General features: G+C 31.5%; 5 protein-coding genes across 5 annotated transcripts; 2 read left to right on the top strand and 3 right to left on the bottom strand.

Moving 5' to 3' along the window:
• Positions 1-1,737, bottom strand: Kpol_292p1 (CLASP family protein; the record flags this gene model as incomplete). Its single annotated transcript, XM_001642367.1, has 1 exon — positions 1-1,737. A coding segment is annotated over one exon (1,737 nt), but the record flags the coding sequence as incomplete, so codon positions are not given.
• Positions 1,738-2,592: 855 nt separating this feature from the next.
• Positions 2,593-3,519, bottom strand: RIB1 (GTP cyclohydrolase II; the record flags this gene model as incomplete). The annotated part of the gene is made up of 1 exon (XM_001642368.1): positions 2,593-3,519. One exon carries the CDS (start codon positions 3,517-3,519, stop codon positions 2,593-2,595), a length of 927 nt encoding a protein of 308 aa, XP_001642418.1.
• A 3,121-nt stretch (positions 3,520-6,640) lies between these two features.
• Positions 6,641-7,651, top strand: HEK2 (Hek2p; the record flags this gene model as incomplete). Its single annotated transcript, XM_001642369.1, has 1 exon — positions 6,641-7,651. One exon carries the CDS (start codon positions 6,641-6,643, stop codon positions 7,649-7,651), a length of 1,011 nt encoding a protein of 336 aa, XP_001642419.1.
• An 887-nt stretch (positions 7,652-8,538) lies between these two features.
• On the bottom strand, positions 8,539-9,447 carry PET9 (ADP/ATP carrier protein PET9; the record flags this gene model as incomplete). The annotated part of the gene is made up of 1 exon (XM_001642370.1): positions 8,539-9,447. The coding sequence occupies one exon, from the start codon at positions 9,445-9,447 to the stop codon at positions 8,539-8,541; it is 909 nt and encodes a 302-aa protein (XP_001642420.1).
• Positions 9,448-16,719: 7,272 nt separating this feature from the next.
• On the top strand, positions 16,720-18,036 carry Kpol_292p5 (uncharacterized protein; the record flags this gene model as incomplete). The annotated part of the gene is made up of 1 exon (XM_001642371.1): positions 16,720-18,036. The coding sequence occupies one exon, from the start codon at positions 16,720-16,722 to the stop codon at positions 18,034-18,036; it is 1,317 nt and encodes a 438-aa protein (XP_001642421.1).
• Between the last annotated feature and the right edge of the window lie 125 nt (positions 18,037-18,161).

Consider the following 18,161-nt stretch of genomic DNA (forward strand, 5'->3'; position numbering starts at 1 on the left):
TGATGTTGAAATTGGCTGATAATCTAATTTTAGATGAGGTGGGATTGATAATTCAATAGCTTTTTTTAGTTGAGAAGAGAAAGAATCTGTTAGCAATTTTCTTGCATTACTTGGATAACATTTAAAATAATACCAGAATGTTAATCTCATAGATTCTCTGACTGATGTTTGTGCGTCTGCAATTCCCTTAATCAACCATTCTTCAATGAATAAATTCAAATTATCTAACCTTCTTTCATTATCTACAGAATTGTTAAATCTAATCAAAATTAACCTTAATAAAATTGAAGAACATATCCTTGGAGAAACGTTTTTCTCATTTACCAAGGTAAAACAAATATTGAAAAGCTTGTTTGAAAAGTTTGAATTGAGCAATAAAATTACCAATGAATGAAGAGAGTTTTGAGATGTAATTTTTTTAGTTGAAGATAATGATGTTTTTAAGGTAGTAAAAATTTGATCAATAATTTGAGAATCTAGATTTTGATTTAGGTTTTCACAGAATTCTCTAATTAGATGGAATGCTCCCAAAGATAATGTTGTTCTCAAAGATAGAATAGCCTTTGAAATGCACTCTATAAATTGTAATTCTTTACAAATGCTAATGAATTCTATTGGGGTTTTTTTTGGTAAATTCCCATTAACGATCTCTCTAAATTTTAAAATGTTTGCTTGTCTCAATTTCCAATTTTGTTCAGTTTCTTTGGTTTCTTGAAATGGTTGTAACAAATTAATCATATCATTTGATAATTGTTCGAACGAATTATAATTTTTGAAAGTAGTTAATTTATTTTGTCTTGTATTGTTACTTATAATTTTCAAGTCATTTTTTAAAATCAAATCAATTTCAAATTGTTGGTTAAAAATATGTTGGGTATTAATATTATTTTCATTATTATTTTTATTATTAATCTGGGTATTGTCATTATTGGTGTCATTATTATTAGTATTATTATTATCAGTGGTTGTACTTATGTGATCATCGGAATTAGTAATTATCAAATGTTGTTTAATCATATCATTTTCGATTTGATTAATAAAATTTTGATACAATTCATCGTTATAATATTTTTTTAAATTGAATTTTATTAATTCAATTGTTAATTTTAAATTATCATCAATATTTTCAATATTTTTATTACCATTATTTAATACGTCGATAAAGATTGGATTGAAGAAATTTAAAATCTCCATTGGATTTCTATTGTTTTTTGTATTAATTTTGACCAATTCTTCAATTAATAAAATGGTTTTATTTAAATCATTTTCCATTGAGATTCCTTCTTCAGTATTTTCGTTATCCTTTATATTTAAACATAAATTCTTCAAAGAATTTTGTAAAATGCTTGGAGAAATTAGATAAATAGCTTCAATTGCTCTTATTGAACTTAGCCAGAATCTTTTCTCTTGCGGTACTAGATTTACTAAATAAAATAATAATTTGGTTACAGTAGGTTGACTAAAGAAAATAGGAGATTGCATTGCCACACGTTTAATCAAATAGCATAATGCTGAATGTGCTAAAGTCAATAGTTTTAATGCATTTGGTGGATCAATGATATTTGAATCTTGATAATGTTGTATAACAAATAGTAATGCGTCGAAATATTTGGAAATCAATTTAACATTTACGAGTTCCTTTTTCACATGTCCTTTAAATTTTGTGAGTAAATCTAGTTTTGAGTCTACAGACACTTGCGGATCTGCTAGAGATTCGTAAAGCTCATTGAACTCCATAATCTAATATTGTATCAAACAAAAAAAAAAATGAAGTAAAATCTATGAATAAACTGTAGGTGTAATCTAACCTAATATAATACAATAATTTTTTGCTGATCTCTAAATTATTTATGGACTTTGTTGTATTGCGTCTTGGAAAGGCAGGAAGGTATGCAAGAAGGGCGGGAAGGTGATAGAAAGTGTGAAATAAAATGGACAATTGGAAGGTGGCGTTTATATATCTGTAAAAATGTTCACCGGGAGTTCTTGCGGATACTCTGCTCTTTTTGCATTTTTGTGCAAATGACCTTTATTTTTATAATGTAGATTCAATTGATCATTATAAGTCTGTTTTTATAAATTTTATGTAATGCCACAAAAAACATGAATACTACTTACCCGGCTATACTATACATATTGGGTGGAGAAACGGACGGAAAAATGTTAGTGGTCTCAAGTTTGTTTGTTTGTTTTCTTCTTTTCCAGCCATTGTCTGGGAACCCTTTTTGGTATATATAAACATGGCGCTACCACAAAGGTAATCTGTTAACATTGTATATCAAATCAGAAGAATATATATTGCATTGTAGTGTCTTCACTTATATGACTACAAACAAACATACCAGTTATTACATCCTGGAACTTATTATAAGAACTATTAAAATCACTGTATTATATTCAACATTATATCATTAATTATTTTTTTTTTCTTTTCTTTTCAGAGTGTTGTTATATACATATCTATAATTATATCTATACATATATATATGAATATATACACATAAAAATGAGTGTACATTAATACTATTGTATATGAATGAATGGAAGTGTATGTGTATGTGAGAGAGAGAGGGAAAGTTATATGTTTAATGTCTATGCTATTGTGTTTGCTGAAACTTCTTCCTTTTCATTTGGATGATGGTGCAAAATCAAAGGTTTTTGTAAGAGGTGACCCATTTTTTCGATTTTAGTCTTTAGGTAACCTTCTAGTTCTTTTGATTTTATACCTTTCTCATCGCCCAACCAGTTAATTGGGATCATTGGTACTCTTTCGGTACAGTTTAGTACTGGAGGGGAGTTGATTTGATCAATTTTATCTGGGTTATTTGTTAGTAATCTTATGTTACTTATTCCTAAATCAATCAAAATAGCTTTACCTATTGAGAAATCTCTTAAATCAGGAGGGTGATTTAACATTATATTTGCTTGAACAGTATCTGCACCTAAATCTTGTAAATTGTAAGCTTTCAACTTTTCACCTAGACCTATACCACGGCCTTCTTGTCTTAGATAGACTATGACACCATGTCCGTCACCACCTTTGATATTAGTGTGTTCTTCGTTATCCACAGCGATTAATCTTCCGGCACGATCTAGTTGTTCACCACAATCACATCTTGCAGACCAGACGTTTTCACCGGTGTAACATTCCGAATGTATTCTTACTAGGGTGTTATTTGATCTATTCCAGGTAGTTCTTTCGTCGAACAAAAGTTCGCCTGTTTTTTGGTCGAATTCTAATTTTAGATTCAAGTTTTCATCGACATCTGCAGATTTTCTTCCAGGGTATAGTTTACCTACGTAAGCTCCTCTTATCATTCTATCTTGTTGAGTTTCATTTTGGGATTTCCTTTTGAAAAGAGATCTTGACCTTATATCTTCGCCGAACACTATGGCCAGATGTTCTTTGTCATCTCTATCATTTCTATATAGATGTAAGAATATGTCTGGGCCACCAGTAGTGGTAGGTAGTCTTGCTCTTGCAATACATTCAATTTTTGGTAGATTTGAAATTGTCATAATGGATATTGGAGTGTGTATGTGTTAATGTTAATGTTGTTATCAAACAGATAATTGTAGGGGAACGAGAGGTGATTGATATGGTATGATAGGATAGGAAATGAAATGAATACTAGCAAAAGCCAACAAAAGATCTCTTATTGAAATAGTTAAGTAGGAGGGAACGAGTATAAATTATACGCTTTACAAACGAACGCAAAGCAAAGCCCTTAATTTTATTTTATTTTATTTTTTGATTAATTTCCAATTAATCAAGGAGAAGGTATAGCAAACGTGTGACAATAGTAGTGGTAAGTATACAAATATATAGTATATATTTGATTGATTTAATATAAGGGAACTGAAACGAATCGAAACTCGAATACAAACACACACATATATATATATATATATATATAGATGTGAATATGAAATGAAATATGAATTAGTGGTGGATAAAAGAACAAATAAAAGTGCCGGTAGGTAATCAAGTAATCGAATAATTAATAATAAATAATTCATTAATAATAATCAGTAACAAGAAAAAAGCTTATAGTTTGATTAGTGATAGCCAGAGAGAGAGAGAACAAGAGAGCAAGAGGTGCTACCACCAGGCTTTCTTTTTTCCTGTGTGATGGGTTGTGTGACTGAAGTTAGTATGGGTGAGGACATGGAAGTGGATATAATTGTTAGTTCAGTTTAGTTTAGTTTAGTTTAGTTCAGTTCGGTTCAGTTCGGTTCAGTTTAGTATGTGTAATGCTAAATCGCAAGTAGTAATGGGCACAGTTCTTGTCGTTGAAACGGCAAAACTAAATTAGTAATAACAAGAACAAGAACAAGAACAAGAACAAGAACAAGAAACAAACGGACGGACAAGGGCGACGGCAAGAGAGCGACGAAACGCACTATCCTTTTTTTTTTGTATCCGTCCGTCTCTCTTTCTTCTTCTTGTTCTTCGTTTATTTTTACTTTTCGCTTTTTGCATTTTCAGTTTTTCATTTTTGTTGCTGCGTCTGTTCTGTTGCTGATGTGTGTTTGCCATACCCACGGCCGGGAACTGCCAGTAATCCATGATATTCTAGAAACAAGAACCAAAAGCAAAGGCAAAGGCAAAGGCAAAGGCAAAGGCAAAGGCAAAGGCAAAAGTGAAAGCGAAAGCAAAAAGCAAGAGAGTTCAGTCCACTCTCTTTTCTGGTTCGAAATGGGGGTAGGCCAGTTCATTGGGTCGTCCAACACACAGCAGGGACCAGTTCATGGCGTACGTCAAGTACTCATCAAGGAGATGATACAACCACACACCAAGCCATTATACCAGGTTTACCCTGCCTCGGAAGACTCCACCCTTGAAAAAGCACAAACACAGACACACATACACAGACTAATCTACCCACCGTACCATGCAACCAACTACTGATTATAAGGTGTTGTTGGATGGGAACTTGAACTTGAACTGGAGTTAGTGCTGGAGCTGGAGCTGGCGCAAGTATACTCTATTCCGTGCGAGTGAACAAACAAAGTATGACTGGGAGCACTCTCTTCCCTCTCTCTCTCTCTCTCTTCGATTTCTAGTTACTGCCAGCTCATCAAGAAAACAAAAAATTAAATAAATAAAAAATATACAGTATTCAATACAAGGTAACGACGGACATGTCCCTCCTAATCCAATCTTACATCTTGAGCTATCTTTGGTATTCAATCTAGATCATATCTATCTCTCTATCCATCAATTAATCTCAGCAAGATCCTATGCTATATTTTTCCCTCTCTCTCTCTCTATATATATATATACATATGCATTTACAATTAAAAGTTTCACTTGAATACCAAGAATGAATTAATCAATTGTTCAACTGTTTGATACCATTTGCCGTCTTTTCTCTTCATGTTTAAATAGATATATGAAACGATGTTGTCGGTGCTGGTGTAAAACTGTACAACCATCATCATCTATATTTATATATATCTATACTATAACACCTTTTTTATTTGTTTCTCCAGTTGCTGTAAGACTCTTGAATTAATGACAAGGAACATTTCGTCAACTGGGAAACATAGACAGACACACGCACTTTACTTTACTTTACTTTACTTTACTTTACTTAACTCTACTGCAACTACAAATAAACACATACAACATTCTCTATTTCAGAAAATACATTCAACAATATTCATTTGGTTTGAATCGAATTGAATTGATTTTTTTTTATTTCGTTTGCTCTCATTACTCTCCCTCTATCTCTCTCTCTTGTAAATGGTTTGTTATATTTCTATCTAATTCTAATAGCTACAATTCCTATGCATTATTGCATATATACTCTACTGTCCCTCTCATTCCTTTCTTTACGTCGTTGTCATTGTTATTAGCTTTGTCGTCTCGTTGTTCTTTTTCGAAATTATATAATTTAGTTTTTTTTTAATTTTAATTTTTTCATTCTCTTTGGTGTCTTGTCCTCTTAGTTGTTACTTTAACAAAACTCAATTTCATTTGTATTGCACTTGTTCACTTGTTCCCTACCACTTTCTTTCTTTCCCTCTCTCTCTCTCCCTTTATATCATATATTTAGATATTATATATAATCCTCCTTCCATTTCCAAGACTTCTTCCTCTTGTCAAGTTTTTTTTCCCACTACTTCTTCTCGCTTCTTTTACTTCACTTTTTACATTTTACATTTTTACCTTTCTTTACCTTTTTACCTTTCAGTTTCAGTTTCGGTTTTGGTTTTGGTTTTGGTTTTGGTATCTTTTCATTTCATTTAGGCTTTATATTCAAGTCAAGTTTTTTCTTTCTTTCTTTTCAATTACGTTTACATTTATTGTTTTATCTTCTTTTAAGCTAAAGGCTATTTACCCTTTCATATACTTTTTTATATTTTACAATTTATATACTTAGTTATTGTGTATACACTTGTGTTAATATTAATTACCCTTTCCCTTCTCGTCCCTTTTGAAACTGATTGTGTTAATAAATTCAAATTATACAAAGGCAAATAAGAAATAAATTGATAGGATAAATATATTTTTGTTTCCCACCTCCATATAACAACTGTGATTTTTATTTTATTTCATTTCACCTAACCTTACCTTTTTCCCTCTCCATACACTCTATCTTCATTTTCATCCACACTATAACATTTCCCTACTATGTCTGATTCTGATTCTGAAAACAAACAAACCACCACCACCGCCACTTCTGTCACCCAAAGATTGTTATTATCTTTAAAGGAAGCTGCCAAAATCATTGGTACTAAAGGTACCAAAATTCAAAAAGTAAGAGATGACAACAACGTAAAGATTGGTATCTCTGAAAGAAAAGAAAGATGTTCTGATAGAATCTTAATTTGTACTGGTTCCATCGAAGACGTTTCCAATGCTATAGGTGATATTTGTGAAATTTTACTATCTGAAGATGTTGTTACAAATGATGAAGACTCCAACGAAAAGGAAAATGACGAATACAATTCAATTGAAGATGAAAAATTCGTTTATCCTTTCTTAAACTTCAGATTAGCAAAGCCAACTTTGGATGAAGTTAACGATGCTGAAACTTTGAAGAAAATCATTAATATTAGAGTATTAGTTACAAGAGCTCAATGTTCCGCTATCATCGGTACTAAAGGTGACAGAATTAAATCTTTAATCGAAAACCGCGGCGTTAGAATGATTGCTTCAAACCAAACCTTACCAGACAGTGATGAAAGATTATTGGAAATTCAAGGTACATCAATGGCTATTACTAAAGTCTTAGAAGATATCAACGCTGTCATCTCTAATGAAGTTAGAGCCACCAGAGAAAAAAGATACGTTCCTCATGTCAGAAGAAGAAACCAACCTGTCTCTACAAACACTTCTTCCAACACTGGCTCTTCTAAGTCTTTTGATGAAGAATTTAAATCTATCGTCAAGATTCCAGAAGCTTACGTTGGTGCTATCGTCGGTCGTCAAGGTAATAGAATTGCCAACTTGAGAAAATACTCAAAGACTAAGATTGTCATCGAAAAGAGAGCAAGTGAAGTCTCTGACGATGCCGAAAGAATTTTCGAAATCATTAGTAATGATATTAAAAACGTTGAATTAGCTGAATCAATGTTAAAAAAGAACTTGGAAACTGAAATCCAAAGAAGAAAAGAAATGGAAGAAACTGAATCTGCTTAGGATGGACGAAGTTCCCAGGACAACTTTTCTATTTAAGGTTCCTCAACCTTCTGGTTTTAATGAATGTATTAATTTAATTTTAAGAATAAAAACTAACAAGCAAAAAAAAGATTAAAAAAATTCCCAAAAAAATGTAATAAAAATTATTAAAAAGTATATTTTAATTGAAAAATATTATTATTAATACTTCTCCTACTACCCACCCTACTATTATTATCTCTTTTCCTTTTATCTATTTCCTCATTTATCTATCTACTTTTATCTCCTCCTCTTCTCTTTTGTTTTACATATTTCATACATTTTTAAGTAATAATAGTATATTTCGTTATAATGTTTGTAATTTAGATTGATTTTAATGCGATTAAATAATCCAATTATATGATGATATATTAAGCCATTTCATGCAAAGTCACTTACATATATCGTTTGTTCAATTGATTTCATTTCAAAACGGCAAAAAAAAGAGATGCAATTTAAAAAAGAAAACCAAATAGTAAATAATGAATTATAAACATTTTTTTAAGAATATAATAAGATCTATATACACAATTATATATAGTTGATAAATTCTATATATATACAAAATGTATAAAAATTGTATTAACAACGATTTTTTAAAACTCTTTCTTTTATTTTTAAATCATCGAGTTTTATAATTATTCGACAGAAAGGTTCAAAAAAATATTAAAAGCAGATATTTTGTGGAATAAAGGTAGGTTAAAAAACAATGACAAATATAATATAGTAAAATAAAATAGTTAAACTTTAATTTAATAACATTAAATTATTGTAAATTTGTTTAATAATGGAGGAGTGGAAATATTTTTGGTAAAAAAAAAATAAGGATAAACGAATATTATTATTTCATAACTTGTATGCTTTTAAGATTATTTGAATTTCTTACCGAAGAAGATCATTTGCAATTGATCATACAAAGAGATAACACCGGCACCGGCGACACCTCTTAAGATGTTAGCACCACAACCCTTGAACAAAGAAGCGACACCTTCAGCGGCGACGATCTTTCTGAAAGCATCCATGGCACCATTGTACTTAACGGCTTGACCAGAAGTCATCATCATTCTTCTTCTAACGGTATCCAATGGGTAAGAGGCGGTAGAAGCACCAGTGGTAACAACCCAACCTAATAAGAAAGAAGCTAAGAAAGAATCTTCCAAAGAACCGGTTAAAACGAATGGTTTCAAAGAATCATACATACCAAAGTACAAACCTCTGTAGACAACGATACCAACAACGGAAGGCAAGAAACCTCTGTATAAACCAGCGAAACCATCAGAAGCAAGGGTCTTCTTGTAGACATCGACTAAACCGTTGAATTGACGTTCACCACCCTTCTTAGAAGATTTAGAGTCAGCAGCCAATCTAGTTCTGGCATAATCTAAAGAGTAGACGAATAATAATGACAAACCACCGGCAGCACCACCAGAAGCTAAGTTACCAGCAAACCATTTAGCGTAACCTTCTTCCTTCTTGAAACCGAACATGGCCTTAATTTTATCCTTGAAGGCAAAGTTCAAAGCTTGAGTTGGGAAATAACGGATAACGTTAGCAGTGTTACCTCTCCAGAAAGAGATGATACCTTCTTGAGCGGCGGTTCTTTTGAAACAGTCAACGATACCGTTGTATTTCTTATCTAGAGTACCTTGTTTGATCATTTCATCTTGATTTTGGATCAACAATTTAACTCTTTCAATTGGGGCAGCAGCGGTCTTTGCAACAGCAGCAGAGACACCACCCATTAAGAAGTTAATCATAAAATTAGATTGGTCAGACATTTTTTATATATTAGTGTTATTATTTTTTATGGATGTACCTTTGTTGTTATTAAAAAAATAAATACTAGATAGTATAGAAGACAACAATAAAAAATGCACTTGGTGTTATAAGTTAGAAGGGAAAGAATACAAATTATAAGAAAAGTGTGAAAGTGAAAGCAACAGAAAGAAAAGTTTTACAACTTAAATAGAAAGGACAAGCAATATCTGGAAAAAAAGTGTCAAACAGGGAACCAATCTATACGTAACATAAAAGATATGAAAAGTTATAAACTGATTTAGTTTCAACGTTTTATACTCGATCTGTGATTTGATTTATATATCTAACGATCTTCTGTCAAATAATAAAAAAAAAAAAAATAAAGCTTTAACAGATGAAAAATTTTTCATCTATATTTTCCACTTAACTGTACTTATTACTTTAGTTGTCCTGTATTGTATTGTCTAGTCTTGTCTTGTTAAAAAGAAAACTATTTTGCTTAACGTGGTTTCTCCTTCTGAAATACTTGAGATTTTTAAGTTTTCGTTAACCTTTAATTTTCCTGTGAGGATGGTAGGTTTGGTAATTCAACTGAGGTTACAGAGACAGCGACAGAGACGGGTACAGAGGGCACCAGCTACGTCGAGAGGTCAAGGATAGTTTTGTGAGAGTGTGTAATCGACGAATACAAAGAGTGATGTACAGTATAAAAATATGGTTTATTGATTTGATGAGGTAGCTTACACCAGTTTACTACTAGTTAACTAGCTTGCGAGGTTCGCAGTATCTGATTTATGGTTTACTCTGGTGCACTCTTTTATGCAATCTGAGAAGGACCAAAAGAGCAAGAAAGAAAGAAGAAGAAGAAGAAGAAGAAGAAGAAGAAAGTAACGCAGCACGCGGACATTGGACTGGAAAGGGAGAGTTCAGCTAGGTAGACGTGAACAGTAATGTGGAAATGGGATAAGAACTGGCCGATACAACGCAGTTAGACGGTGGTTAGAGTAAGAATTAAAATTGTTAATGGGCTATCTAACTCGAGCTTAAAAGCTCTTTGGTCGATGTTTTCAGAATAGTTTTATCCCTTCTATTGAATATGGTTCTGATTCCAATAGCCAGCATTGATGGAGTGCTATTTGTTAGAGAAAAGGTACAGAGCAAGCGTAGGTGTTGTACTTGTCTGCTGGGCACTTACCATAATATGTATATATATCTATATATCTATATATCTATATACGCACATATATGTTTTTGATAGGGCACTTAGGTTCTAAAACTGGCCGGCAGAGAGACACGGGAAAAACCACTCAACCTCAAGTTCAGTGCAGATACGATTGCATAGTGTATCGGCGTTGTGTTGTGCTCTCAGTAATGGTTGTTGGCACTGGATCAAAGACAGAGAACGATACGCAGAGCAGACTATGGCTTGGTGTTTCGTTGGTTATTTATGGTAATCAAATATAAAGATATATCTGTGTTCGGATAAACTGCGAGCAAAAAGAAATAGTGAGAGAGAGACAGAGACAGAGAGAGGGAGAGGGAGAGAAAGTGTGCGATTTGTGGGGGGGGGGGAAAGCCAATAGATGCTTGTTTCTGATTGGCTGGACCAGGGGGTTGAAGAGGAAAAGGGAATTGGAATTAGGCAGTGGGGGGATGGGGGGGTCAGAAAACAGGATAGAGAAAAGGGGGAAGAAAACAGCACTTTTTCATTTTTTTATTTTATTTTATTTCTTGTTTTATTTTTGACAGATGATGGATGGGAGTAGAAATAATATTATATTATTCGTGTATACCCAAAAATCCAGTGCTCTTGTAGAATATGAGTATGATGATATAATAACAACTAAGAAAAGAAATGGCGAACAACACTATCACGGGGATTTGCTCTGTGCTACAGTTTGTTAACTAAATAAAAATACTGAGATGTGATTGGCTGTCATGATATAAAAGAGATATATTTTAATTCTTACGTATTAAAACTTGATGTTTTTTTTTATTGCGGGGGGAGCAGGGAGAAAAGAAACGGATTGGAGAAAGAAGAGACATGGAAATTCATTCAGATTGCAATTGGAAGAAGTAACAGTTTTCGCATTTCACGTATAATGTGACTTCGATTGTTTTACATTCTATTGTTATCATAAAGAATTTTATCTGAAACATACAAGTTGAAATATAAAACTGAAGGTTTTTGATGATATTGCGGTAGGGTAACCTACAAAAATACTCCATCCCGTCATAGTTTCAATGATTCAAAGTGAGGTTGCGTTCAAGATCTCCAATTTGTTCCACCGTACGAAGGAATGTCAGAATGCTGGTTAATTCAAATATATGTATAGTTTTTTTCTACCAACTAGATCTTTAGGGTGACTACATAACAGCATTTTCACTTTCATCCTTCAATCTACATTTATTAAGAAGTACTAATAGCAAGCGAATATGACAAGAGTACCGATTATCTGGATATATATATATATATATATATTCTCACCTACACCGAGTGGTGAAGTAGAAAATTATAGCACGTTTGATGAATCGTTATTTATAACTATATTTATATTTATATTTATATTCAAATTTATTTTTATATCTCTACTGTTCCTTCTTGTTCTTAGTCTGGGCGTCACGAATGTTTACAAAACCAATGCGGGAGTATATTATTACTTACGTGCGTAGATTAACGACATGTTTGGATGTCATAAAGTGCAATCGGCAAACTAAGGATAGCTGTCACCCGAATACTTATGACTGACTGAATGAATGACTGACTGACTGACTGATACAATTTAGTTTTTATGTTATCCAACGACCTTTTTAGATATTCACATCACAACATATATCTTTAACTATACAGTGTTTGTTATCCTCATAATTTGTTAAAACAATGCAATTATATTTGTCCCCATTTTGAAAAAGTTAATATCACACCATTCTGTATGAATATAAAAAGTAACCACAGTAGTAAATTAGTTGAATATACAATTCAGAAAGAGGACAAAAAATAAAACTGAAATATATCAGATATTAAAAGAAAAAAAAATAAAAAGATACAAGTAAATTATCATAAACAATATCTTACTTTTTGTCAAACTATTAAGTACTAGGGTTAAATTTTGCGCTTCTGGGATGAGTGTGTATGTATCTTTTATTGATAAAGATAGCACATATAAATAAATTCATATCAAAGACCAAGTCAAGTAGGACGGACATAATGAGCAAAATAAGATTGATATTTTCTCTTGAAGTTACCTCCGGAGAGAATCCTCAAAGTATTATATGAAAAAGTAAAACAAATAAAACAAATTGTGATTTCTGTTTATAAGTTCGACAGGATAGAGACAATCAAATCAATTAATTAATCAATCAGTAAATAATCATCAATCATCACACTGGAGATGAGATTTCTGACTTTGAGAAAACTCGATGTGCAAGAGAAAGGAGTGAAGTTTCTCTTACATTTTCACAGCAAAATGAGAAGGAAACAAATATGATAAAGATAATAATAGTAAATAAATAAAAATGCTCGAACTTCTGTTATTTTTCGTCATTTCTCGATTCCTGTAAAAGAACAGGTAGCTATCTTGTCCATAATAGTAAAAAGACGTTGAAATTAAAAATAAAAAAAAATACTACACATAGAGATATCCTTTTCAATAATCTGATTACCATAAAGGTAATATCGAAAGAGGGAAAACGAGTCACCTGGGGATATAAGTATTTTTTGTGCTTTTATCTTGTCTTGTCCTCTCTCTGCTTCCATCTCGAAAATATATCCATTCTAAAACATCCAATACAATACCTTGTGCGGTGTTTCAGGGCGTTTATATCTCCCTTGTCTCCTCGTTCTTCCCTTGTGCCCCTCCCTTCATACATTTATGAGTTACCAAACGGAGGGACACACACAGAGCTGCGTCTTGTCTCTCAGCTCTTACTTGATACAATTTGTTAGTATATCTTATCTATCTGCATATTTGAAGTCAAAATGAAGTAGAAGAACTAATAAATAGCAATTTAATTGACCCTCCCAACCACACCTGGACACCGAATTACAAAAAACAAAAAAGAAAAAACAAAAAAACGATTACACAAAAAACACTAATATTTCTACGTCTGTTTCATAGTCATCTTCTCACTCTTCTCAGTAGGTCTCACTGGAAAGAAGGAATGAAACACAGTCTGGCAGTCACTTTTTGGTCAGTCTCCGTATTTGCGCCTAGGTTCTCTCTAGTCGTGTTTTTTGTAAATTTGTGTTGTGGTCCGGTACAGAGGGATGCTCTGTAAGCCATCATGTTGCTTTTTTCTGTGGTTTAATCCGGTGCAGAACAAATCAAACAAACAAACAAACAAACACATCTTGGTTTATCCTGATGTATGGATGGATTTAGAATATATAGATAGAAAGATAGATAGATAGATAGATAGACAGAGATGTATAGTTTACGCACGCCAGAAGAAAGTGCATACAATAGTAATTGTAGATTCATTGAAGAACAATACGTACAGATAAAGGGAAAATAACTATTGATTGCGTTGGATTACTATTTTTGGTTTACAATCTTTGTTTCTGCGCTTAACCGTCACAGAAAAAATATTGTTTCTGCTTTTGTCATTTGGATTTTTATCTAATTTATCTATTCTATTATATTATCTTATAGACTGGAAATTGATCTAGGGAAGTATGTATGGTTTTAGAACGAACGGTATGGAAGCAAATAACAGTGGTAAGATTAATAGTACCACTGCAATTACCATTACTACTAACACTCGCATTAAATTAAATTAAATTAAATTAAATTAAATTAATTATAGCTATTGTAATTGCAAGCACGATAAACAGAAATTGAATTATTTACACAAATCGTATCTTTTGTTTATACGTCAAATTTCTTTTCGAATGTACCCTATTCAAGACATATAATCATTGCAGAAGTCTAATTCTCACTTGCAATAATAGTTTGTGAGAAGGACTCCATTTTAGTTGAAACATGGATTCTTACTATTTTTTTTCTTGATAAAAAGCTAAGTAAATAACAAATTGATAAAGGTAATACGCTTATCAATGTCTATCTAGTTATTTATCAATTTATCAATTTATCAATTAATCAATAGAATATAATAACACAAATTACAAACAAAGATTAATTCAAGATGTATGTATGGTAGAAACTTTTCCGACTAAGAATATATATCCTTTACCGTCCCGAATCAGATGTCTCTTGCCGCATATACAGCTGTTTCTCAGTGTGAAATACGGTATCCATGGTTATCTATTTATCCATTTCTCTCAGATTCAAACTTGAGTAATTCTTGTACGCCAGGTATTATTAGAATTATTATTATCAACATCAGTAGGAGTGGTGCCAGTAATAGCAGTATAATATTATATTGTTCTCTGTGCTATTATTACAACGAAATATATATATATACTTACACTTACACCTACGCCTACGCCTACACCTGCACCTGCACACGCTCTCTCTCCATCTGTTTAATAACAATTAGGAAAAGAACTATATAACCAATTTTTCATTTATCTCTTCCTAACCCATATATGGTGTTTTCTCTTGATCTCTTGGATCGATAATTTTCATCTATTTCGGTTCGGTTAGCGTTTATTATTCATATCATCCGCTGTCGTTTTCCTCTGCCTGTTTTTCTTTCTTTCTTTCGTTTTTTTTTTTTAATTTAATTATTTTCTAATTTATTATTGTATGTAACATATTAATGTTTTAGTATTCCTACATGTCTTTCTAATAACAATCATTATCTCTCTACCACTTTTACCATACTTTTTTTTTTATTCTCATTTTATTTCTTTTTTCTTTTTCTTTTTCTTTTTCTTTTTTGGTTTTCCACGTTGAGACATACTTTACGGTAGGAACTTCGATTTAATGTTTATATTTTTTCTCTCTCTCTCTTCGAAACCCATTCATCATAGTTGATTGCTCTTGAGTCTCCTCTGCCGTCATTTTCTATATCAGCGCAATATCTAATCAGTCAAACGTTCGAAAGATAAATCTAATTAAATATTTTTTTATTTCATTTTGCTTCACTTTACCTTATTTTATAACTTTTAAACAAAAGAAAACCGTGCACACCTTCTTGGAATCATTCAGACCTAGCGCAAGTGTTTAGCTAATTTAATATATACCCTACTACACATTGCAGTTGCTCGACAATCTCGTGTGACAAATATTCATTTTATATTAGATTACCATATTGTATTATTTATTATAAGATCACATACACATATAGTTTGTACGAATAGTGGTTTTTTTTTTAATCATTATATGCTGCCATGACTGTGTCTTCATAATCTTGGTTAATGTGCTTCGATGGTTCTTCTCTGTACTCTTGTTATTATCTTTATAGTTATTTTAGGTAAAACAAATTAATGTTTAAAAATGTATCTACGTTACCTTTTCTGAAGGGAATATATTAAATAACTGAATGTATGATTGACTTTTATAATTTACCGTTAAACATATCTTCATCCACTTACTCTCGTCATTTCATTCATATACAGTTCTCTAAATATATTGTTTTATTATATTTAATTATATTGTATGATATATATATATGCATATATTCATATATATATATATATAAATATGATGTCTACAATTATATAATTGCAATTATATCGCATATTTTAATGTCTTTTTAATACTTAAGGAACGAGAATCTTTAGTAATTTATTCTTTTTCTCCTTAAGTACCTTTGTTCAACCCTTTAATCTTCTATTTGCTTTAGTACTTTATTTCTAAAGGTATTCATATGTTATTATAATAAACTATACTATAATAAGCATCTGTTCAAAACCTAGTCATATAGTAAATTAATCAATTAATTATTTTTTTTTTATTAATTCATTCATTTTTTTTTATTTTTATCCTCACATAATCATCACCTATTTTTCCAACTTTATATTTCTTTTACTTTCATTTAATTTTAAACCTTTTTAATATTTTATTATATTATAATCGTTTTGAATTGTTTGGCACTACTCATCCATATCACTTTTTTACCCCCCATCCACCAGTCCCACGATATTTTCTAAGTCTTTTTTTATTTTTATCGTACTAATCTCAAGTTTCGAAACGGTTTAAAAATCTGTATATCCCACTATTAATTTAAAAAAGAAACAAAAAAACGTCAGTATATTTAAATTATCGTTTAACCTATATGATAATTACTATAATAAAAAAAATATAACCACAACAACATTTTACAAATAAAATAAATTATTCTGTTAACATCTAGGAACGGCATTTTAATTTATTCATTCATTCATCATGTATCTGGAAGATTTTTCACTTGTATATCAAGAGGATTTCTCTTCTTCAAAGCCAAGTCATCGCGCAACTTCGAATAACGTAAATGAAAGATCAGGTAATTCGAATGAAAGATCAAATATCAATAATTCAAACTCTAACTACATCAATCATCAATTTGATAATAATAGGGGTTTACAACATTATAATTCAAATAAGAGTTCCGAGAATACTTTAATGTTAATGGATTCATTTTCAAATCCTGATACCAATGTAGATAATGAAGATGAAAAGTTTTATAGTTTAAGTGATTTGGAATATTCTGCAAAATCAATCACTGAAAATGAAGAGCAGACGGATAATAATAATATTAATAATAATAATAATAATAATACTTATAATCTTTTCGATTCTAAATTAATTGTTGACTCCGTAAATGATGTCACAAGAAACACTGGAACTGCATTTTCTTTAGATTATCCTCTGGCAGTTTCCTACAAGATTGAAAATAATAGAGTACCAACTCCATATTCACTTAATTCATCTCCAACAAATCTTAATGTCTCAATGTTTAAAGATTTTTCTTTATTACCAAATGTCACAAATGACGCACTAACAACAACAACTTCAATGAATTCGATTCATTCTGATAATCATAGCATTACAAGCAGTAGTTATAGCACTGCTAGCCTAAATATCGATAATGACATATTCGATTATAGGAATAATACTACCAGCAACATAACTTTATCATCGCTGGCTGAGAAAAATACCATATATCCTGAAACAGTAACGACTTCTACTTATAACAGCGATGGCACTACTGCTAATGAAAATTATTCAAATAATAATGGGCAATTTAACTATGTTAAACAGCCAAGACAAGCTCGTTACAACAACGCTGGCACGACTAGTCACCATCCAAGAAAATCTAAAAGAAGAAGTAATGCTGGTGCCGAGGATGATGATGGGGACTCTATTAATGGTTTAAGCAAAAAAGTGTCTGACTCTCGTTTATCAGCTCATGGTTTAGCCGACGTTTTGCAACTGGATTCACCTGAAGAGGCATTAAAAAGAGAAAGACATATTTTGGACATTTTTGAAAACGAATTACATTATCCTCTTGGTTATAAAACTTGGGTTCGTGATACTACAAAGGAGTATCGAGAAGAGTTAATATTGAAATTGCATGCAAGAGTTAGGGAAAGATATCCTCACTATGAATATAGTTGCTCAACTCTGGAAACGATAATTAGGCGGGCAACATATTATATGATGCAAAGTAGATTAAGAAGAGAAAGAAGAGCAAAGGCTAAAGTACAAAAATCTACAAAATAATAAAATAATAAGATTTAATTATCTGCATCATAACCCAAAACGAGTTCTGCATTTTAAAACAGTTAATATATTCAAATTTCATAAGTTGTACAAAAGCTTTTCCTAACAATTATTAATTGTTTCCC

This window comes from Vanderwaltozyma polyspora, genomic scaffold (genome assembly GCF_000150035.1).
Source record: "Vanderwaltozyma polyspora DSM 70294 KpolScaffold292 genomic scaffold, whole genome shotgun sequence".
Lineage (NCBI taxonomy): Eukaryota > Fungi > Ascomycota > Saccharomycetes > Saccharomycetales > Saccharomycetaceae > Vanderwaltozyma > Vanderwaltozyma polyspora.